Source organism: Chenopodium album, chromosome 22 (assembly GCF_948465745.1).
Source record: "Chenopodium album chromosome 22, dcCheAlbu1.1, whole genome shotgun sequence".
NCBI classification, from domain to species: Eukaryota; Viridiplantae; Streptophyta; class Magnoliopsida; order Caryophyllales; family Amaranthaceae; genus Chenopodium; species Chenopodium album.
Window position 1 is genome coordinate 5,772,780 of NC_137855.1, and position 25,052 is coordinate 5,797,831.

The 25,052-nt window shown below is 33.2% G+C and overlaps 4 protein-coding genes and 1 pseudogene across 4 annotated transcripts; all 5 read left to right on the plus strand.

Annotated features, from left to right (window-relative positions):
• The first annotated feature begins 888 nt into the window (after window positions 1-888).
• LOC145606297 (uncharacterized) lies at window positions 889-2,061 on the plus strand. Its single transcript, XM_081662313.1, has 2 exons — window positions 889-1,577; window positions 1,702-2,061. The coding sequence occupies exons 1-2, from the start codon at window positions 1,296-1,298 to the stop codon at window positions 1,837-1,839; spliced, it is 420 nt and encodes a 139-aa protein (XP_081518439.1). The 5' UTR covers window positions 889-1,295; the 3' UTR covers window positions 1,840-2,061.
• An 822-nt stretch (window positions 2,062-2,883) lies between these two features.
• On the plus strand, window positions 2,884-6,484 carry LOC145605668 (ribosomal lysine N-methyltransferase 3-like). The gene is made up of 5 exons (XM_081661740.1): window positions 2,884-3,150; window positions 3,237-3,609; window positions 4,399-4,595; window positions 4,854-5,130; window positions 5,347-6,484. Exons 1-5 carry the CDS (start codon window positions 3,140-3,142, stop codon window positions 6,016-6,018), a joined length of 1,530 nt encoding a protein of 509 aa, XP_081517866.1. The 5' UTR covers window positions 2,884-3,139; the 3' UTR covers window positions 6,019-6,484.
• Window positions 6,485-7,030: 546 nt separating this feature from the next.
• On the plus strand, window positions 7,031-10,024 carry LOC145604749 (4,5-DOPA dioxygenase extradiol-like). Its single transcript, XM_081660689.1, has 3 exons — window positions 7,031-7,401; window positions 8,520-8,890; window positions 9,500-10,024. Exons 1-3 carry the CDS (start codon window positions 7,156-7,158, stop codon window positions 9,687-9,689), a joined length of 807 nt encoding a protein of 268 aa, XP_081516815.1. The 5' UTR covers window positions 7,031-7,155; the 3' UTR covers window positions 9,690-10,024.
• A 464-nt stretch (window positions 10,025-10,488) lies between these two features.
• Window positions 10,489-13,422, plus strand: LOC145604750 (extradiol ring-cleavage dioxygenase-like). Its single transcript, XM_081660690.1, has 3 exons — window positions 10,489-10,842; window positions 12,120-12,496; window positions 13,055-13,422. The coding sequence occupies exons 1-3, from the start codon at window positions 10,600-10,602 to the stop codon at window positions 13,245-13,247; spliced, it is 813 nt and encodes a 270-aa protein (XP_081516816.1). The 5' UTR covers window positions 10,489-10,599; the 3' UTR covers window positions 13,248-13,422.
• Window positions 13,423-20,374: 6,952 nt separating this feature from the next.
• On the plus strand, window positions 20,375-22,365 carry LOC145604917 (4,5-DOPA dioxygenase extradiol pseudogene; annotated as a pseudogene).
• The last annotated feature ends 2,687 nt before the right edge of the window (window positions 22,366-25,052 follow it).

Below are 25,052 nucleotides of genomic sequence, written 5' to 3' on the forward strand. Positions count from 1 at the left end.
TTTGTTTTTTTAGAAATTCACTTTTTTAAAAAAAATCAAAATTTCAATGGTAACGTACATTTCGAAAGGAGAGGTGGGGCTACAAATGCTAACAATGACATTGACCCGGCACAACTTTGTAAAATTGAGCCCTAAATCATTATTAAAGATATTAACAAAATTACTTTACTAAATCAGCAAATTTATGATAAATTTGAAGATAGATGATTAATTAACAAGTTTTCTCTTTGATTCGTATTAGTAAATATCAAATTAAGGGCCTCTTTCTGGTCATGTGCGATCAACCACCATATACATGCTCAGAAGTTAGAACCATCTTTGTTCGAAATAAAACAATAGATCGTGAGTTATATGAGAAGTGTTACTCCATTTTATTGAACGTTTGAATGACCTCAACTCTGTGATTTGAGGTAAAAACTAGTGAGTAGTCAGAGTGTTATCCCGGGTTGATACTATTGTAGACGTGCAATCAATAAATTTTTTAAAAAGATTTTTGAAAACTGAAATTTTCAAAACCACCTAAATTTCCTATTTTCATCCTTAAAATCAATCATATGAATGTGATTATGGAGAATTGGAGTGGTTTCGGCGGCTAGAAAAAGGAGAGGAGTGGTTTCGAAGATAGGGGAGGGATGTGGCTTTGATGAATAATTAACCAAATTTCATTCATCTTGTTTTGTCATTAAGGGTATTAAGGGTATATGATGTTTTCCTCTAAATAAAAAAAAAAAAAAAAAAGGTATATGAACATGTTAATAACAAAAGCAACAAATTTTACCCTTCTTTATCTTGTAAAAAAAATTATCCCACGCAATATTGTACTACTTCCGTAAAAAAAATACAAAGCAGAGCAGAGATCATATCACTCGCTCGACCAACGACGGCCATCAACTTAAGGTACGTTTTCTCTCTCTATAATTTCTAGGGTTTTTTTATTTTTTATTTTTTATTATTATGCTTTAATCAGAAATTACTAATATACGGAGTACTGTTTATTTTACGTTCAATTGTTTCAACAATGTTGAATTTACGCCCATTGTTAAATCCTAGCTTTTCAAGTTTCATCGGAATTTCGACGATGCTTGTTTTTGTTTTCAATTCAACTTTAATCTTTAGGGTTTATGATCATTCTTGGTTGCTGCAACTCATACAAACAATGTGATTCATTTTAAGGAACTTGCCTAGGATTAATCAATCAGGGTTGAATTCGATTGTTTGTTAAGATAGTGGTTTTAATTAGAATTTCATAGACGAAGTTGCTGTAATTGACATTGATCCCACTGTGTTTGAGCAGGATGTTAAGTCAGAAAATTGCTGCATTTGCTTATATGTGGAGTTCTAGTTTGATATTTGTGGGGTTTCTTGCTCAATTTACGTCCTACTCGGAAGATGGGATGGTTTGGATTACGTTTGGTTTTGCCCTGATGACGCTGGTGAATTTTTGGTATGTGTATATGCTCACTGTCAAAACTCCGTTTTACAAGGAATTGCATGTTTTTGAGGTGGCTGTTAATGTGGCTCGGCTTTTTGGCACAATTCTTGCCTTCCTAGGTGACCTCTCAATCAATGTCACCAAGGTAATTTTGTTTTCGGGTTTTTCGAATTGTGCCATTCGATTGCTTAGTTGCTGGTTTACAATTATGTAAGAAACAAGATACAACAATGCTTGTTAGTAATATAGTCTGTCTAAACTGTATGCAGGGTCCTGCTGTTTTTGTTTGGGTCGGTGTTGTTGGGAGCGTGGTGATGCTCCTCGGCGGTTTGGGGCTTCTGGCAAAAGAAACTGTGATCGAGCTGTTGGAAGAAGAGAGCACACTCCCGGTGAAGCAAGGCGAGTGATGTTTTGGTGGTTTTCCCTAGGGTTTTAACATTCTGATATCATCTTCTTGTTTTTAGATTATAATGGTTTGTATAAAGAAACTGTAAAGAGGTATAGCAAGTTAACTCGTAGTTATCACAATAGTATGGCAGATTGGCAGTTTTGAGATGTTGAGGGGTTGATGAATTTCTGCTGATAGATACTAAAATTACTACTAAGACTAGCATCGAAGTGCTAGTGAAAATTTTCTCGCCTAATTGCTGTTCATGATAATTTTAAGAAAAGCAGCTTGTCATACTACGGAGTAATGACCACCAAATTGATCTCATGAGAGTGGACTTTAAATTAAATCATGAGAATTTTAAACTTATATTTTTGGTAAATGGTAATTTTTATCAAAATGGAATGCAGCCAATATACTAATTGGCCATATGTTTGGAGTAAACCATATTTGGACTAATCTAATATTTCGTACACACGGTTCATGCTTCTTTTGTTTTAAGGTCAATTTAAAGCTTGCACATTTGGATTTGTGCTTAAGCTCGATCAATTTGAAGATATATGGAGTTGCAGAGTTTAGGTAAGATAGAACAGCTTCTAATTAGTACCCATGTCTACTGCATTGTTTGACAAAGCTTAGAGTCGTGTAAAAGTACAAGGCATGTGCAAAATTTAATTGTAAATTAAGTACAATGAATAAAGTTAAAAAAGTAAGGGTATAATGATCTTTTACATACTATTCAAAAATAGAAAGAGGAACAATATTTTGAATCTCTAACATAGAAAAATAGGAACTGTATTGTGGGACGGAGGGAGTACATCCTTTGTTTATTTACATGTTACCATCTTATACCGTGACTCCTTGACCATTTTTAGTGCAGTTTACAAGTTTAGAAACTTTAAGGACTTGTACCGATTTACTGAAAACAACTAAATTGGACTGAATTGAACTGATTGGGGCTGAATTGTATTGAACTAAATAGAGATGAAATGAATTATTTATGAGAGAATGAAATTAGGAATTAAACTGAACTGAACTGCAATTAAGCTGAACATAAGATGCGCTGAGTAGAGTACTAGTAGTATGGATTTACCCAATTCATTTAACGCACCTTGTCAATACTCAATACTACAAGTCTACAACTAGTCATTCAGCTAATCACTTACGTAGTATTAAATTAAAAAAAAAAAAAAAAAAAAAAAAACAATAGAATTGGGCTTGAAATAGACCTAATTCTAAAGTTCAAACCCATGCAATCCCGTTTGACGACCCTCTGAAAACTCCCGCCGACGACAAGACAACCTCCATCCTCTGCAACAATGGCGTCCAGGTACACTTTCTCTCTCCTCCATTTCCATACCCATCCCCATCTACACTCTTTCTTCCACCAACACGCTATCTCTCTCCTCTGAACAGGCGTCTTCGAGCATTCAAGCGCTGGATGACCTCAAACGGCATTCAATTCAGCGACGCCCTTGAATTTCTCGACACAGAAAACGCCGGAATCTGCGTGAAATCGAAATCCGAACTCAAAGAAGGCGACCTCATTGCTACAATCCCTAAGAATGCTTGCTTGACGATTCGAACTTCCGCGGCTTCGCCGATTATTGAAGATGCTGATTTTGATGGGTGTTTAGGGCTTTGTGTTGCGGTTATGTATGAGAGAAGTTTGGGTTCGAACTCTAATTGGGATGGTTACCTTCAATTGTTGCCTAAGTTTGAACCGTTGCCTTTGGTTTGGAGTTTGGATGATATTGATCGTCTTCTTTCTGGTACTGAGCTTCATAAGGTCCTCTTTCTCTCTCCTCTATTCTCACTTTGTTTCATTTGTCAATTTATTGGTTTTTGGTGTTTAATTATTACAATGGTTATAATTATAATATATGTTTCAGTTATTAATTTGTATTCACAAATGTAGTATTTTGGCAATGTAAATGTGTTAGGATCAAACATTTATACATAGATGGGGTTTGATTAAAGGTATATGTACCAATCTACAAGACTTTAACCTACGATGCGAGTTATCAAGGCTTGTTTTTTTTAATCAGCTGTGTTTGCATTGTGAAGGGTTTGTCAAAATTGAGCAGATATTGAATTTAAGTTGGTTGTTGTTTAAGTAATTGAGTTATATTATCAAACTGTGTTGAATATATCTCTTTAATGTTTAATGTATTTGACTTTTCTTGAGCTGGCTTTGGTTTTCATAATTGTGTTACTATATGAACTAGGTAAGAACTTGTGATGGTTTTGTGTCTGAGTATGTGAATTTTGATGTTGGAATGGGGAAAACAAGGAAATAAGAAAAAGGAATTTTTTAATATAGTGCTAGTTACTTAAATTCAGCTTCTTTTAGAGATTCTCTGGGAAGCTCATTGTTCTAATAACAAAAATTTCATTATTTAGTTTCGAGTGATAAGTTCAACTATTTTCATTACTTGTGTGAAACTTTCCTTCAGATAGTTTATTTCTGCTTAACACAATCCAGTTGAAGCTCTTGGTTTGTCTTTCTAAATCTGTCTATTATTGGTTGAAGATGGTGTATTTTCTGTTTGTGATGATTTTTGTCACATGTAGGCAGACAATGAAAGAAGACAAGGCTCTTGTCTATGAGGACTGGAAAGAATGCATTCTGCCTCTAATTCACTCAGAAAAATTTGCTATTGATTTAAGTTTTTTTGGTGTTGAAGATTACTTTGCTGCAAAAAGTCTTGTTGCATCTCGATCCTTTCAAATAGATGATTACCATGGTGCTGGTATGGTTCCTTTAGCAGACCTGTAAGTTATGCACTTCCTCCTCCCCCAATGATTGATTGGTTCTGGCATATTGCATTATCTAAATTCAGTGACAATGGAGAGTTGTTTAAATTATTGCGAAATTCATGATACATTTTGCTTCACTGGTTTGCTAATCAAATTCACTCATTCATCGACCTTCTCTCATTTTCTATTACAATCACTTGACATATATAAAAGAAATTTAGATATTTGTAACTTTTAATGATTAAGAATGCAAAATTCTCTCCTGATAAATAGTTTTAATCACAAGACTGGAGCTGAGGATGTGCACTTCACCACTGCATCATCACCTGATGAATCTGATGACAGTGTTGCGAGTTTGACTGATGATGATGAGATTGATAGCAGTGATAAAATCTCAAGTGGAAAATCTTCGTTTAAAGAGAATGGTTTGTCAGGTGCTTCAGTGGTTCAGAGTTCTTCAGATGGTCCAAAATTAGATTCTGAAGAGACACCAGACAATCCCTTGGTATTAGAAATGATTCTTGTGAAAGATGTCAAAGCTGGTTCAGAGGTTAGCAACTTGTACAGTAATATCTTTCACTAGATATTGCATTGTCATCTGGAATAACCAACCACCCACCCCCCCCCCCCCCCCCCCCCCCTCCTCTTGAATGTGTGGCAATATCCTTGTCAATGGTGAGTTATGAAGGGGAAAAGTTTTAAGATACAGTTATAGATTCATGGATGCAAACACGGCTTTCCTCTCTGACTTCTCTTAAATTTTCAGGTTTTTAACACGTATGGGTACGTTGGCAATGCAGCATTGCTGCATAGATATGGATTTACAGAACTAGATAATCCTTTTGACATTGTCAATATTGATTTAGAACTTGTGCTTCAATGGAGTACATCTCTCTTTTCTGGTCGTCACAGCAGAGCAAGACTGTCTTTATGGAGAAAGTTGGGGTACTCTGATTCTGAAAGCCAAAACTCAGAATACTTTGAGGTTTCATATGAAGGGGAACCCCAACTTGAACTATTAATTTTGCTTTATATAGTCTTATTGCCTGAAGAAACATATACTAAGTTGGATCTCACCTTAGCCTCTGAAGGAAATCCCACCGAGTCTATTCGTTCAAATTCATCCAAGTCAGGAAAAATTCTGCAGGGGAAAATATCTGAAATGAGTAATGATATGTTATTGACAAAGAGTGTCTGCAAGGCTCTAATGTCCCTTGCTGATATAAGAGAGGGCTTGTATGGCACAAGCTCATTGGAACATGATATGGAGAGCTTAAGTAAATGTGACTGTAGTACAGATAGGAAGTTGTACCATTCATTGGTCCTTCGTGTTAGTGAAAGAAGGATCATACAAAAGCTTAGGAATTATGCTGAAAGGGATGCTAAGTCGATTAGGAAGGGCCCAAGGCCGCATTTGAGGAAGAAATTGAAATCATGATATGGTTCTAATCTTGGGTGAAGAACGGTGTTTTTGTGGTCTTTTCGAGTTGCGTAAATTGGAGAAAAGGTTTTCCTGAATTCATTGTTTGATTGATTCTGATTTCAGCTAGATAAGCATTCTTTTTGTGCAAGGGTTTGATAATGATGGTGAACGGTCATCCAAACTTAGAGGAAGCATAATGCAAAGCCAAGTAATTGCCCTGGATAATTTTGTGAACACACCAATGGTGAAATTTTGAGCCTTATGTGACTCCTACCTTTGAAGGTTGAACTAATCCGGTGATCGTGATGTGTATTGATTTCAGATATTTCATTTTGCTCGATTAATATCAGCAGCTCGGTTAATTTTGTATGTTCTCTGTTTTTCACTCCATGCTTTGTGTATTACTTGTTTATTCAGACTATATTTGTTAGTTTAAATTTTGTCTTCCTGTTAAAACTTAAAAGGAAACTGTATCATGTTGAAAATTATTGGTAAAGTTTTTTAATTCTGAAATTATAGATTTGATTTCCTGCCACAGCATCCTTTTCTTATCTCTCTCAAGTTTTTTTTATTGATTTATTCACCTCCAAGTTCTTAGTACAGTCCTTTGTATATAAAAAGATTATTTCAAACTAAATTGTGCCATCAATATACAATAAGAATAATATTGCCTCCATTTTTTTTTTTTTTAAATTCATTTTGTAAGAAAAATGTATATTCAAAAAAATACTTGTATTGTGTATGATATATAAGTAAAAGAAAAATTAATACTATATTTATATTTAACACTATCATTGATTTATATACTATCGATGATGAGTAATTTTGTTATAAATTTCTGATCCATAAAATAATAATGCTTGTTATCCTGCATATATCAAAAGACCCATTAGTCCATAACCCATACAAATTTGGATTATTGGTGGACTTTTGAATGCTTTGTTGGCAGATGCTTTGTCACTTATAATAAACAGCGTAAGATCATTTTCAACTGGATTTTATAATAAATAATGACCTTCTAACATGTTCCTCCTCTTATGCCATAAATTCCAACAACCACCAAAACTTCAAAAAATTCCTTCATTTTCAACAATTCCACAAATCAAAGCAAAAGCTTCACTAAAATTCTTGATTAATTCCAAATTGAAAGAAATGGGTGGAGAAGAAAACATCAAAGAAACGTTTTTTATATCTCATGGAACTCCAATGATGACTATTGAAGAGTCAAAACCTTCAAGAAAATTCTTAGAAAGTTGGAAAGAGAAAGTGTATACCAAGAAACCAAAGGCTATTTTGGTCATTTCAGCTCACTGGGAAACTGATGAACCTGCTGTGAATTCTGTGGACGTCAATGATACCATCTATGATTTCTATGGCTTCCCTGCTCGCATGTATCAGGTCTTTCACTCTCCTCCCTTTCTTTTAAAGTTGGATTCTTTTCTTTCTTTCCTTTTTTGGGGTTTTAATATCTGGGTTATCAACTTATTACTGGTATTATGTTTGCAACTGGTATATAATTCTATAAAAGGAAATAATTTCATTTTACATTGAATGTTGTTTGGGTTATTGAAATGTGTGATTGACTGAAAGTTTTGGAAAAAGATTGGAGAATGCAATTTTCAGGTAGTTATATATGGAATTTATTGAAGAAGGGGACCTCAAATTAGAGTTTTATCTGTTTGTAGTAACTTCTACAAGGATTTATTCGACTGTTTTTAGTACTCGTAGACTCGTAGTATATTTGACAGAAATTATTGTTTGTATTTTCTCTTTTTAGTAGGTATTCATTCAACTGTTTTTATCTATTTCTGAATGGATAAAAGACCAATGAAACGTTATTATTATGTGTATGGTACGAAACTAAGAATCGAATCTTTTTATAGAAATTATTGTAATATCTGCTATATTGATCATCTAATATGGGCTATTAGCATTTACTTGTACGATTTATCAACTGGTTGTATAATAGAACTTACCGGGTTTATGTTGCATATAATCTCATATGTTCATTTGATTTAATGGTTGTTAGTAGTTAGCGTTTATCACTTGTTTGTATACGAATGTCCTCAACTAGTCAAGAAAATCCAAGTCCTATAAATTCGTTAGGAATATTGTATTGCCCCTAGCTAATTTGTTGTAGTTTTAATGTAAGGTAAAGCCATGTATGTTCAAAGATCGGACCACATATGGGAATGACAATTATGTAATCTTGAATATTGTGTTGTCCGTGTACTGTATACTAATATACTACGAGGCTTAAGAGTTATGAGCATGAAATATTACATATCATTCTGAAATGGAGTGGTTCATTTTTCAATTTTGGCATGTTAGTATGCACTCAAATGTCCACGTTTGCATACTATGCACTTGAATCGGATTAATATCATGAACATAGAAATTATACAAGTACAGTTTAGGGTGAAAACTTTTATTTTATTGATAATTTACTGAACATATAAGTACGTTATAGAGTGAAGAAGGGTTGGAATGGTAACATACCTTTATTTGGTTAACAGTTCAAGTATCCAGCTCCAGGGTCTCCGGATTTGGCAAAGAGGGTACAAGAACTTCTTACTACATCAGGGTTCAAAACTGTACACATTGAAAAGAAACGTGGGCTGGATCATGGTGCATGGGTGCCTCTGATGTTCATGTATCCTGAAATTGACATCCCTGTTTGTCAGCTCTCTGTTCAATCGCACTTGGATGGAGCATACCACTACGAATTGGGACGAGCATTGGCTCCTCTGAAGGATGAAGGTGTACTCATCATTGGTTCAGGAAGTGCAACCCACCCTTCAAACAGTACCCCTCATTGTTATGATGGAGTTGCTCCTTGGGCTGCAGATTTTGATCGCTGGCTTGAAACTGCTCTAACAAATGGAAGGTAACCTCACTAGTTCTCAGCCTTTTTTAATTGAAATTCTACATGTATAAAATGTTGTGCACACTGTTATGGCATGATTTTATATACATGGAGTATTCAATAATGTACTTGACTGTGAAATGCAATTGTGTAGCACTTCATTTGCACCTGTTCTGTGCTTGAATCTTGCCTTATGAGGTAGCAAGTAGAAACCTCTCCGGAATGCTGTTTGACCTGTATTCTGTCCGAGTCAATCTTTATAGTTCTTGTCTTGACTGTTAACTATAATGCCATTGGTTCTTTCATGAGTGCAAATTTAGCAACTTAGGGCTTATTCTCATTGACGTACTGGACTGGACTGAACTGAACTGAACTGAACTGAAAATTTTATAAGAGAAGGAAATTAGGAGCTGAACTGAACTGAATTTCAACGTATGAGAACAAACCCTTAATAAGAAGCATTTGGTGAGCATAGTGATTGGGGCTCTAAGGATATATATGCCTCTCTTGGACTGCATTATACACCTTTCCCTTGGATAGGACCAGATTCGATGAAAAACCAAATTTGTCAAACATTGTCACACTGGTCTTTGCTAAGAGTATATAACTATGATTTGCTCTGTTCTCCAGGTATGAAGAAGTGAATAAATGTGAAACCAAAGCACCAAACTGGAAATTGGCACATCCGTGGCCAGAGCACTTCTATCCATTGCATGTAGCCATGGGAGCCGCTGGTGAAAAGTGGAAGGCAGAGCTCATTCATAACAGTTGGGATCATGGCACCATGTCATATGGCTCTTACATGTTCACATCCAACTGATTTTTACCTTGTTAATGGGTTTTTTAGCCCATTCATATTCTCTTCAACAATGCAAATTATACCTATTTATATGGGACCTACGGAGTAGCTCACTAGCTTCTTTGTTTTTTCATATTGAATATAATTGGATCAAAAAACAATGTTGAAGACTTTACTTAAACTCATGAGTACTTAAACTAATGAGGTCTTATCATACTAGATCTATGGTCATGAATAAAATCAAATCTTGATTGAAACATAACTTAATTAGATTACTTTGATCCAAATTTGGACTAGAATGAGGTACTCTGTATTTTACATTGTTTTTTCCACATATTTTCCTTTGACCACAACTCCACAAGAATAATGTTTAGCAATATTGTGATTTATACGGGAAAAACATAAATATGTAAGCCTTTTTATTAATTTATTTTTAAAAATTTTATTTGAGTTGGAAGAATAGTTGATTGTCTAGTCTTTTTTTTTTTTTTTTTTTTTTTTTTTTTCCGGAAAAAAAGTTAATTTGTCTATTTATTATAAAATTATTCCACATGGAAACGCATTGAAACCCAAGATTATAAAATACAATAATATATTTCATATTAATTTTTTTAAAAGAAATTTAAAGGCTAAAGAAAATAAATAAATAAATTTCCTCAAACAAAAATTAAATAAATAAATCAATCAACGTTCAAATAAATGAAGTGTGAAAATTAATGCAATTTGGAAAAGGTCAGCTCATATGTCATCATCTCCTTTAGCTATAAAACTATGACTCGACAAATCAAGTTTCGCAACCACAAATTCATATTCATATCTTTATTTCTCATTATTTTCTACCAAACCCAAATTTCATCACCTTCTTTATTTCACATCTTTTCTCTTCACCATCTTTTTATTAACCAATTACTCAATAAAAACAACGACGAAAATGAGCGCCGACAAGATAAACCAGACGTTTTATTTATCGCATGGTTCACCGAGGCTTTCTATCGACGATTCGCTACCTGCTCGACACTTTTTTCAGAGTTGGAAAGAAAAAATATTTGATCAAAAACCAAAATCTATTCTTATTATTTCTGGTCATTGGGAAACAAATGAACCTACTGTTAATTCTGTTGATGTTTGTGATACTATCTACGATTTTTATGGCTTTCCTGCTCCCATGTATAAGGTAATTAATTTTATTTCTTTCATTGAATTTGTTTTTTTTTTTTTTTTTTTTGGAAATTTGGACTATCTTTTTATTAGGTGAATCTTTGTGGAATTGCCGTCTTTGTTGAAAGTTTTATATTACGAAGTAAACGCAACCCTTTTGAAGTTTTGAATATTGTAGAATTTAAGTATTGGACTAATGGTATTAATCATATTAGTATAAAATAAGATGTGATATTATTTTTATACTAAAAATGTTAATGTATTTGAGTATTCGTACTATTTTAGTGAATATATTTAGTGTTTGGTTGGTGGAATGTAGGAAATAGTTTTTCTAGAAAGTTTTATGTTACATGTAATAATATTTCCTATGCTTTAATATTGATTGGTTGACGTGATCAACTTTATATGGGAATTTCCACAAGTAAACAACTCCAATAATTTCTGGAAAATATAAGTTATTAAAGAAGTTCAAATTATCTTTTGCCAACAAAACAAAATAAAATCCAAAATAAAGATATAAACTTTGGAATAAAAATTGTATACTCATATGTGGGTCTAGATACCTGTTTCTTGTTCATCAACTTGAACTTCATTCTTCTATAGTTGACCTTTATATTTTCTAAAATAATACGGTTTATAATTTTGAGAATTTATCAAGCATCGATTAACATTATTAATGCTTAATAATTTTTAATCTTTCTTTTTAATTTTTCTTACACAACCTTAATAGTCACATTCACATTCACATTTATATCTCAAAGTTGTACAAGTAAAAATAATAGGTGGGAATGTTCTCTTTTTCTTATTCCAATTATTAGAGTAAAATAATTTGCACGGAAATTTAGTGGATATTTGATAACAAATAATAATGATGATGGTGGTAATAAGGAAATGAAAAAACGATGGCGGTCGGCCATTGTGTACTTGTGTCACTTTCGGGGATTTGGTGAGATTTTTCTTAATTTCTTAATTTTTGTTGTTATAGTTTGTAACTTTGTTTAGAATGCACTCCGATCCTACAAGAATTTGGTGAGATTTGAGACTTGTAAGTCATGACTCGCTCTTAAGGTATTATTCGTGTAAAGTGCGACATTCAACCAATTGCTATCCAATTATAGACAATTGGATTCTAAAATAGTACCTATACATTAATTAATTGACAAGATTCGATTTCATACTCGTATTAAGCATTTTATAGTGCCGAATGATGTGTGATTTTGTCATTATGCATGCAAATAAAGAAATGCACATTATGCTAGTGCTAATAATATCAATATCCTTGCGTGTTCACAGCTCAAGTATCCTGCTCCCGGGGCTCCAGATTTAGCAAAGCGAGTGCAAGAGCTTTTGACGGCCTCTGGAATCAAGCGCGTGCACATAGACAAGAAACGAGGGCTTGATCACGGTGCATGGGTGCCTCTGATGCTTATGTACCCTGAGGCTAACATTCCTGTTTGTCAACTCTCTATCCAAATGAACAAGGATGCTACGTACCACTATAACATGGGCCGAGCATTGGCTTCTCTCAAGGATGAAGGTGTTCTCATCATTGGTTCTGGAAGCGCCACACATAACTTGAGGGACCTCAAATGGGGTGCTAAAGACCAAGAAGTCGTTCCATGGGCCGGCGAGTTTGATAAATGGCTTGAAGATGCTTTGATCAGTGGAAGGTAACTATTAATTTAGGCTTCTTATTTGCATTTTTCATGAATGTGTTTTTCATATTCCAATGCTCTAATTTTTGGTATGTATTGAGGCTTTTGTTGAATTTGTATGCTCTGTATCAGATTGAAAGAGTTGGTATATTAGGATTGAGATGAGTTTAATTAGCAAAATTTAATTTGCATAGATCAAAATTAATCACTAGCGTGTTATTGCTATATGCCTATATACCCTTCATCTTGAATTCATAGTTCATGTTGATTGATTGAGTTTATGTACGGTAGCACGAGTTTGAAATGACATACTCGTAAACTTGGATTATAGCTTTTAACTTACAGGGTTGTTGAGATAATGCGACAATTATATTTGGACAAATTAGAGAGAGCCTTTTTTTGCACATTCATACCTCATTTGGCAAATGTTTTGCACATTGAACTCGTGATCGATTCTGTTGTACAAATGTTGCTGGTGTTACTTGAAAGTGTTATTACTTATTAGTCCACTCTAACACTAGTGTAGTTAGACCAATGTAGATATGATGAAATTCTCTCCAAAAAACTTTGCAGGCATGAAGATGTGAATAACTTCTTACAAAAAGCGCCTCATGCAAGAAAGGCACACCCATCACCTGATCATTTCTACCCATTGCATGTAGCCTTGGGTGCTGCCGGGGAAACTGCGAAGGCGGAGCTCATACACCGCAGTTGGAGCCTCGGTACCTTGTCCTACGCCTCCTACAAGTTTACCACCCCAAACTAAGTCTGATCCTTAATGTGTAGTACTCAATTGTCACATTTTATTTTGACATGTACTTTTAAATTAGTTTGTTCCTTCATGTATTTTAATTTAAGTTACATGTCCATTGTTTTTTTTTTTCTTTCGATGAGCAGCACAGCTGTACAATAATTTGTAAGTACTCCTAACACTTATGTGAGTTACATGCTACGTTTTTTAAAAGTTGGACTAAGGGTCTGTTCTCATTGACTGAACTCAGCTGAACTGAACTGAACTCAGCTGAACTGAACTGAACTAAACTGAAATGAATATTTTATAAGAGAAGGAAATTAGGAGCTGAACTGAACTGAACTGAATTGAGCTAAACTGAACTGAACTGAACTAAACTGAACTCAGCTGAACTGAATTTCAACGTAAGAGAACAGACCCTTACTATACTTGACTTTAGTGCGGTATGCTATTAATGCATAGTTTTGTTAATATCTTGAATTATGTTATATTGAATAATTATGGTCCTCAACGTCGACACATTAATCAAGTTTAACTCAAAACCTTCGTATCTTGGTAGGTCAAATCAAGTCATTATACGAAGTAATATAAAACTTTGAGACCAAACATTTAGCTAGGTGTTTACCGTTTTACATAGTCTATTTATTGCCTATGTAGCTAATAATCCTAAGGCTATTCGCCTTTTCATAAAACTGGAAGGCAGAGCTCATTCATAACAGCTTAGTCATGGCACCATATCTGCATACCATATGGATATCAGGATATGGACGATAATAATATGGCTCCGACAAGTTTATTTCCAGCTGACTTTCACCTTGTTTTACATTTTTTTTTTCTTTAAACGTCAAATAAAATCTGACTCCATATTTACTAATTTACATAATATATACTTTAATTCGTACAATCATACTACTATGCTTCTGAATTGGTCTTGAGAAAGGGTCTGTTTACTTCAGTTTAGTTCGATTCAACTCCAATCAGTTCAGTTTAGTTTAGTTTAGTTCAATTCAGTTCTTAATTTCCTTTTCTCATAAATTACTCATTTCAGCTCAGTTCAGCTCCAATCAGTTCAGTTTAGTTTAGTTCAGTTCAGTAAATGTGAACATGTCATTAGTAAGCTTTGCATCCACATAATATCTAATAACTAGCCGAATACATACACATATACCACCATATTGGATTCGACTAGATAAGAATACGAAATATGCCTAAGCCTGACTATATGCATGCATGATAACTAAAATTAGGCTCCCTCTGATTTGTTTTTAGATACATGCTCTATATCCTTATTTTAAAAGATTTTACAATATTTAATTCATTTCTCTCAACTAGTAGATCCAACATAAATAATATTTTATTAATTTTATATTCTCTTCTCCAATTCTCTCAACTACTTTTGCTTTTTACAATTTTTTTTTTTTTTATTTTCTATCTACTCCACTACCTCCATATTTTAAACTAACTCTAATTTCTCCTAAAACTCCAGGCATGGAGAAATGAAGTAAGTATTTAAAACAAAGGCAGTATCTTGATTGAATTATTATATAGTACCAATTGGTTGTTGGTGTAGTGGTGATTGAGATAACACTTTGGTAGGGAGGATCCGTGTTCAATCCCCCGGAACAACAATTGGGAGGGGACTGAAACTCAACCATCTAGAATTGATCCTGAATCTGGATTAGCCCAAAGGATAAATCGGGTGGAACACAAAACAAAAAAAATTATTATGTAGTCACTGGTACAATAGTGAATAGTCTGCTTTGATCCAAGTTTACAGAGGATTGAGTATTTTGCTATTGTTCTTCACATTATTTGATAAAAATTTAATGAAGTGTGTATATATATATTGAAACCTTCTCCCTCCGTGTCTTTTTAAGTGACACACTTCCCATTCCCGACCGTGTTTTTTTAAGTGACACACTTCCTCTTTTAGAAATTCTTTACATTTTAATAATATATCTTCACCTCATTATCTCTTACTTTATCGTTTATCACTCCTTTCATGGTCTCCACTTCCTCTCACATTCTTTTACTTTATCATTTCTCACTCCTCCAACCTACCTCACTAAAATCTTATTTTACAGAAATACTTGCGTGGACCTGGTTCACAATAATATTATTGTGGACCCGAGATTTATACACACGCAACTGACATTATATTGAACATAGTGACATTTATTTTTAACATAATAACCTTATTTTTAACATAGTAACCTTTATTAAAAGTTGTATAATGTTTAATACTATTGTGAACTTGAAGTACGACGTTATGACCCTAATTTTAACATAGTGACCTTTATTATTAATATTGACCTTATAAAATATTTCATTAAAAAAATTAACCTCTTATAGCCTATATATTACCAAATGACTTTTATTTTCAACATGGTAACCTTCATTTTATTATAGTGACTTTTTTTTTATTAATAAAACAACCATAATTTATCTAATGTTAGTGGTCCACAATAAATTAGTGTGAACCAGGTTCATTTAAGAATTTGTACTTATTTTATTAAAGTCAATAAAATCTCCTAAAACTCTGTGTCGGTCAAACTGTGTCACTTAAAAAAACACGGAGGGAGTAATAAAGTTTAATAAGTATAATTGACTACGCATAAGCCACTAAGCCAGATTTGTCATATTTCTACAATTTAGGTACCTAGTACTCACTTTTTTTTTTTTTTTTTTTTTTTTTTTTTTTTTTTTTTTGAGATCAAAGCAGGTTAAATTATTAGACTCAATCAAGATCAGCCAAAGTAGGGAAACATATCTAAACAAACATATTCATATTACCTCTACTATCCCACCTTGCCATTTGCCACTACGTGAGAATGTTAGATAGAGTACAGTGTTCCCTGCTTATTTTTTATTTTATTTTATTTTATTTTTTTTGTTCGTGTAATTTGAATTAAATAAATTTTTAAAATAAGATATCGAATTCGTTTGTTTCAACGTCTGAGGATTCATGGTGTCAAAATTATTGTTAGCAATAATGGAATTGAAGCAGTTAGCAATTATATGTATCTTTTTATATATAATATCTAATTGATTAGGGGAGTAGTTAAATTGTCTACTCAATCATTGTTAACAATTTAGCAATGTCCATTATTATGTTGGAAAATAAATTCTATTTTCATTTTCTAACACATTCCAAATGAAAAGTTGAAAACGCATTGAAACCCATAAAATTTTCTAACATATTCTATTTTCATTAATCCTTGAGACTAGCTAATTAAGGCTCGTGAATTTTTGAGACTAGCAACATGAAGGCTAGGGTTTAGGGCTTAGCTCATGATTATTATCCCCTTGTTTCAGTTTATAGGATATAATATGGGGAAAAAACCTTAAAACGTCGAAAAGTAATATCCTAACTAAGCTTTTCGCATAATCCTTCTTTTACAAGACTTTACCAACAAAGCATAAGCTCCACATAAAATTAAATCTATCTAACCGAATACACACCACCACCTTGGATTCCATCGACTACATAGATATGGGGAGTAAGCTAACTAGACTAGATCTATGGTAAAAAATGAATTAAATCTTGATTAAATCATTATCTAATAGTTTGCTTTGATCTTAGGGCCTGTTCATATTTACTGAACTGAGCTGAACCGAACTCAACTGATTGGAGCTAAACTGAACTGAATCGAACTGAATAGAGCTGAAATGAATATTTTATGAGAGAAGAAAATTGGGAACAGAATTGAACTGAATTGAATTGAACTGATTATATATTGGAGCTGAACTGAACTGAACTGAACTGAAATTAAGCTGAAGTGAACAAGCTCTTAATTTAAACTAGATTAGGATAGTTTGCAATTGTTTTTACAATATTTCCTTTGTTGTTAGAAATAAAGTTTAGCATCTAATTTACCACATAGATTGATAGATATAGCATATTCTTACCATTTAGGGACATATAAATAGTAAGTAGGTAAATAAGGTAATAGCATACGTATTACATCATACGAGTATTTTTTTTAATTATTCATCACTTTCTTAAATCCTAACTTTAATTTTAGTTTGTATTTTTGAATTTAATTAAATATGAACAAGTCTATATATCTATCCAAAAAATAAAAAAAGAAAAATAAAACCTTTTCAAACCAAGAGTTGCACGTAATATCAAATTCGTTTCAAAATGTAATCGGTGGATGGAGGCAAAATCTTTATTAGCAATGAAAGCAGGTTAGCAACTTTAATCATCCTTTATAAAGTATATTATAATTTTGTTTATTTATTTTAGATTGGGGGAGTAGTTAAGTTGTAAACTCGTAATCAATTAATTTGGCAACATCCATAATTCCATATCAAAGTACATGAAACGCATTGAAGCCCATAAAATTAGTAAAATAATATATATATATTTTTCTTTTTACTAGCAACATTTTTATTGATATAATTGCCATTGTATTATTTCAAATATTAATATCTTTAATTATCAATATCATAATAAATTGAAATCTTGATTGTTTATATTGAGGCAAATCTAACAAGAATGTATATTGACTGTTTTCCCAAAAAAAAAAAAAAAAAAAAAAAAAAGATTGTATATTGACTAAGGGCCTGTTCTCTTACGTTGAAATTCAGTTCAGTTCAGTTCAGCTGAGTTCAGTTCAGTTCAGTTCACTTCGGTTCAGCTCAATTCAGTTCAGTTCAGCTCCTAATTTCCTTCTCTTATAAAATATTCATTTCAGTTCAGCTGAGTTCAGTTCAGTTCATTTCAGTTCAGTTCAGCTGAGTTCAGTTCAGTTCAGCTCAGCTGAGTTCAGTCAATTAGAACAAGCCTTAAATGTTTTCAAAATTACATACTGAGTTGTTTAAATCATCAAAGCTAGTCAATACAGATCACGATGTAAAAAGCATATAAGTCAAATTATTGCAATTAAAAGGAAACTGAAATAATAAAGTTCTCCCATTTTATCAGCTTTGTTGATACATATGTTAGCAGTGGCGGATCTAGGGGGTACATAGAGTTACAACTGTACCCCCATACTGCGGAAAAAAAAAATCTGATACAAAAAGAGACCGCCTGTATCTAATAGGGGGTCTCTTAGGTACTGTTATCAGTAGCCTGCCACTACAACAGCGCACCTCTTTTGTACAAGTATTAATTTCTAAGAGACCGCCTATTTTAACACTGGTCTCAGGCGATCTCTTAGATGATATATAGTGCTTTTGAACAAAGAAACCTGTTGTTACAATAAAAGGTCTCTTATGTTATATTGTTTATTTTCAGCGCCTGATTTGTACTTTTGATGAAAGAGAAATATTGTTACCATAACAAGTTTCTTGACAATCTCTTTTTAATAATATATTTCGTTACTCAATTGTAAGTCTTGTTGTTGGAAGATAGGGTGTATAATACAATAGTTAAATGTTTTATTAACTCAAAATTTAGTTAAGAAAAAATTATTACGTTCCACATATTACTTTGTATTTTGTAAATTTTTTTATCAAACTTAATTTCGTACCCCCATTATCCAAATCCTGGATCCGCCATTGTATGTTAGCACTTACGTTTATATATAATACAATCAATCGGACATGTAGAATTTTGTTAGAGTTAAGTATAATACAAGGACCTCACTTTTACAATTTTTCACCTTTAAGGACCTCACACTTTTTTTTTTCAACTTTAAGGACTTAACATTTGGTTTCCGGTGATGATTTATATTTCTTAATTCAAGTTGAGTTAAACCAGAGTTTAGCTAACATAAATCATAATGAGGGGGCTGAAATGGCATGGGTAAGCGTGCAAGTTGTACAAAAAATAATCCATAATCTTCAATTCTTCCTCCCCTGTTTATTTCACCATTGTTTGTAGAAAATCCATGGCTCCAAATTTTACTTCAAATCCCCATTTCCTATGAAAGATAATTGGCTAATTCTATCTCTTTATTTTCCACTTCTTGACCTCTGATTTCCTATGCTATTGTATGTTGCAATTATTCCTCCGATTCTCTTTCATCATGGTCACTATTGCAACAATTTTTTGTTGTTGGTGCTCAATAGATTGTAGATTTTTTTTTTTGACTTATTTCCCATGGACAAGGATGCTGCATTTCTCTATTATTTAACTTTCATTCCACTATCAACTGACGCAAATTCTAGTAGTATAATTCCTTTTTTTTTTCCTTCCAAATTTCGATTGATTTTATTCTAAAAATTTGATTTGTGGGTATATTTTAGGAATTTTTGTTGATAAGATGAATAATGTAGGTTTATGTAAATCATCTTGTTCCTCATTGATTTGCATCTTGTTCTTACTAAATTATGCATTTCCATCATCCATGGGAAAATCATCCCCTATTCCTCGTTTTTTGGTAATGCACTAATTTATACTTCATCCGTTTTCTTTTACTTGCAACACACCTTTTAGGCACGCAATTTTAGGAGATGATTAGTGAGGGTAAACGAGCGATTTTATCAATATAATTTTTACACGAAGATTAGAATAGGGTTAAGTATCATTTGTAAAAATTATAATGAATAATTTATCCGTTTACATTACATAAACCCGACCTCAAAACACGTGCCACAAGGCTGTGTTGCAAGTAAAAAGAAACGGAGGAAGTATATTATTATTTTTTTGTAATATTAATGCTTTGAGGGACTTAACATTTCATAATGAAGAGATCATCATTTCGGTCGAAGCTTAGGTGAGTTAAGTTGCCGGAATGTTAACCCCAGGTCCTTAAAGGTGAAAAAAAAGTGTGAGGTCCTTAAAGGTGAAAAATTGTAAAAGTTAGGTCCTTGTATTATACTTAATGATTTGTCTAAATTTGTATTATTGAATATCAAATTTTGGTACTAATATTTGTATAGTTAAGGATATAAAATATTAAAATTATACATTGACAAACTTAAACAAAATACTGCAACTAGTCAACTACTCGTAAAAGAGAAGGTAGAAATGCATATACTCGGTAGCTTAACTAATACGAGTACAATCAGTACATCCAAAGAGTAGCCACTCAGCACCTATGTCATCAACAGTTTAACACTAATCATTTTCTTCTCCTTTTCAAAAGGCACTACTACGTACTTGACTAGCTACTTTATCATCCTATTTATTTGTGGAAATTTTCAACCAAATTCAAATTCTCCAACATTTCTATTTTTGGCAAAAAAAGAAAATGACAAAAATGAGTGCCGAAAAAATAAACCAGACGTTTTACATATCGCATGGACCACCAACGCTTCTTCTCTATGGTGCACGATATCTGAAGCAATTTTTAAAGAGTTGGAGAGAAATAATATTTGATCAAAAACCCAAATCTATTCTTATAATTTCTGGTCACTGGAAAACCAGTGAACCTACTGTTAATTCTGTTGATCTTTGTGATACCATCTATGATTTTGGTGGCTTTTCCGCTCCTCTTGATATGTATCAGGTAGTTTTCTCTCTTCTAACTTCCATTCTCTTGTTTTTTCTATGTTTGAATATCTCGTTTTGGTAAAAAAAGTTTATACATATGAGTGCAAGGTGCAACTAAGTGTACTTTTTGCTCATTCTGTGTTTTTTATGTGTGCTCGTTGTAAGATCTTAAATTGAGCCCAAAAAAAAAAAAAAAAAAAAAAAAAAAAAAAAAAAACTTTGGTTGCACCTACCTGCTACCTCTATGTTCATTCAGGTGTAATGGTGTATGTTTCTAAAAAAAAAAAAAGGTGTAATGGTGTATGCAAAAGGTGTTGTCATTTTAGATATATAACATTGTAACTATTTTCTTTATCTATTGAAAGGAAAAAGCTACTACTACGTACATAATAAATATAGTAGTAATAGATATATAGGAACTTGCTTGCAATTTTCAAAGAAGCTTTTTTTTTTTTTTTTGACAAAAAAGTTTCAAGCTAGCTATACTAAAGCTATATATATATATTTAGTTCATCAGCAACTTGTTTCAATAACTTATTATTTTAGGCCCTCATCTTTTCACCTTGTTCAAATTATATTTTATAAAGAAATAAATTTGGCTAAAATAATTTCAATTTAATAAAAATAATTAATACGTTATTTAAGTTCAACAACCATGCAATATTATTATTATGGAACAAAGGGGGTAATATATAACATTAGCGTCTTTACTGGTTTCACAGTTCAAGTATCCAACTCCTGGGGCTCCAGATTTGGCAGAGCGAGTGCAAGAGCTTCTAAAAACCTCCGGATTCAAGAATGTGAACGTAGACAAGAAACGAGGGCTCGATCACGGTGCATGGGTGCCTTTGAAGCTCATGTACCCTGAAGCTAACATTCCTATCTGTCAACTCTCTATACAAATGACCAAGGATGCTACATACCACTACAACATGGGACGAGCGTTGGCTCCACTTAAGGAAGAAGGTGTTCTCATCATTGGTTCTGGAAGTGCCACACATAACTTGAGGGACTTCGAATGGGATGCTAAAGATCAAGAAGTTGCTCCATGGGCCGGCGAGTTTGATAAATGGCTTGAGGAAGCTTTGATCAATGGAAGGTAACTATTGTTTAGGCTTCTATAACCTTAATGCGTGCTTTAATTATTGTAGGTATTTATCAAGCTAGAGTTTTATCTTAATTACGGAGTTTGGGCTAATACGTATATGTATATATGTAACTATTATTTTTGGATAGATTAAAGGGATCCTTTTTTGCTCATTCATCCCGTTTGATTGTTTAATTTTTTTTATTTTCTATATAAATATCTTGGAAGTCTTTTTTTTTTTTTTTTCTTGGATAAAGTGGAAAAAGAAGACAAGCTCTCAACTGACTCGAAATTACAGGTTAACTAACGAGAAAGTTTAACTCTCACAACTGTCCTAATACAAGAAGAAGACCGGGGGGGTACAACTTGGAAGTCAATTCATCATGTTAACTCAATAATTAGTCAATTAACAATGTTCATCATGTGATAATTCTCACTTCTTTAAAAAACCTTGCAGGCATGAAGATGTGAATAACTACATACAAAAGGCGCCTAATGCAAGAAAGGCACATCCAATACCTGATCATTTCTACCCATTGCATGTAGCCTTGGGTGCTGCCGGGGAAACTACGAAAGCGGAGCTCATTCACCGTAGCTGGAGCCTCGGTACCCTATCGTTTGCTTCCTACAAGTTTACCACCACCCCGGCCGACCTCATCTAAGTCTAATTCTCAATGTGTATGCAGTATTACTCAATACAAGTATATATTATTGTCCCATTTCATTTTGAATTGAAATGTACTATAGTATATGGTTCTTCTTTCGTTTATGTTACGTGGGTACAAATAAAGTTGTCTTTCTATTGTACAATAACACTACTACCAAAAACCCTTATCGAGTCGCTTATAAATGACCTAACGAGTCATCTCAAAGGCGATTCTACAGCCATCGACACAATAGCTTCCAACTTTAGGAGTCACCTTAGAGGCGATTCGATTGCTTTTATGTAAGTCGCCTATTAGTTGTTAGGCAACTCTATAGGTTAAGCTATTGTGTCACATGTGTTGAAAGAGGCGACTCTATAGGTTAATCTATGGTATCGTTTGGTTGAAAGAGGCGACACGTAAAAAATCAACATTTTTTCCAACTACTTTTATTAGCTCATATAATGTCAATTTTTATGCTACTTAGCATGCTTGATCTCTAGTTCTTTGTCTGGAAGGTTGAAGTTCTTGCCCATTGTGCAAAGTTATTAGGCGACTTATTGTATATTTGATATTGTAACTATTTTAAATATATTGTAAGAATCAACCTATCGAGTCGTATCTTACTTATTAGGCGACTTATTAGGTAGTGATCATATAATAAAGCACCTAACAAGTCGGACTTTTAGAGTCGCCTGTATATAAGGTGTGACTTGTAAATATATCGAGTCGCCTCATACTAATTAGGCGACTTGTTAAGTTGAAGTTAAAATCAACAAAGCACCTAACGAGTCACCTAATATACATGAGGTGACTTGATAAGTTTACAAGTCGCATCATATATAGATGTGACTCTATAACCTGACTTATTTGGTGGCTTAAATTAAATTTTCAAAGTCACCTGTATATAAGGTGTGACTCATTAACCTATTAAGTAGCCTTATACATATTAGGCGACTCATTAGGTGAGAGTTATAGCTATCAAAACTCACCTATTGAGTCGCCTAATATGTATAAGGCGACTCGACAGGTTTTCGAGTCGCACCTTATGTACAGGCGACTTTAAAAATCTAATTTAAACCACAAAATAAGTCGGGTTATAGAGTCGCATGCATATATGGGGAGACTTGTTAGCCTATCAAGTCGCCTCATATATATTAGGAGACTCGTTAGGTGTTTTGTTGATTTTAACCCCAACTTAACGAGTCGCCTAATAAGTATGAGACGACTCGATAGGTTTATAAGTCGCATCTTATGTACGGGTGACTCTAAAAGTCCAACTTATTAGGGGTTTTTTGTAGTAGTGTAATTTGCTTTAGTGTAAATTTATGTGACTTATATGCTGTAAAATATTTAATACGATTTGAGCAGCTGTGCATTGTGTATGGAGTATGATATACCACACGCCAATGATAAGGAAGTCTTTTGAGTGCATAGGGAGGAATTGAACCCTTGACCTTCTAAATCTATGCAACAAGTAACTAAGAACTAAACTTACTATAAAACTTCAACATTCGCACAAGATTTTTAATTTATATGATATCAAAATTTGGGCATTGGAAGGGCCAAGGCTCGGATAGGTCCCCTTGAATCTGCCTGCGGATCCAAACTTGTTCAACTCCAAACAACACTAGTTTAGCAAGAAATGTTATTATGGTGGATTGGTGGTATGATAGTAGTCTTACACACATTTTTTTCCTTTGGTTATGTTTTAATTTGTGTAACTTTTCTTAAATTTGATAATATTATGCTCTGTATTATAGCTCAACATTATTTTTGATTAATAAATTGGTTTGTACTTAATTGAACTTGGGCGATTTCGTTGTCAATATTGTATTTACGATAAAATATTAACTAATAATCAATAATTATTATGATCTTTTGGTTAGGTCAAAATCAAATTATTGTAATTTCACGTAGATTTTAGGTGAAACTTTGATATCAAATAATTAATTAAGTACCTATTGATTTTAACAAGTCTACTAAGAACCCTAATCGCTAAAATTGGAAAGGAGAGCTCATTCATAACTGCTTCGACCATGGGAGCAGGCCAGGCCATGTCATATGGTTGGCCTACAAATTCACAACTGAATTACTGCTTTAAAAAATAAAATAAAATTGAAAAACATAAAAGAAAAACCATGGGACTCTAACAATGAATAAATATTAAATATATACGACTATACAAGCAACGCTCAAAATTCTGCGGAGTGTAGTAACCATGTTAATATTTTTTTTAACACAAGCAGGATCATAATATTATATCACAAGATAGAAACTTTGATGCTTAAAAACATCAAAGTATATAGGAGAGTTAGAGAGCTGTGAAGCTTCTCAAGGTAACCTGAACAAAATATAAAGACTGAGTGTAAACAAATACACCTCAGAACTATTACATAACTACTACCAATTAAAACATCAAGGCATAAAAGTAAACAGCAGCATTGAGTGAAAGCAGTTAGCAGCAGCAAAATAAACCAAAAGATGATGCCAAGGACACAGCTGCAGGGATTAGGCTGTCTGAACTTCTGGAATTTCTGAGTTATAAGTCTGCAAAATATCAGGAGGAGGGTAACTGAAAGGGACCTTTTCACCCACCTTGAACCTAGTCCTTCCCATAGTAGTAAGTCTATCAGCTACAAAGTTAACTTCTCTCTTGGCATGGAAGATGGTGACAGTCCAGTTCCTCTGCAGAAGAGAAGCCA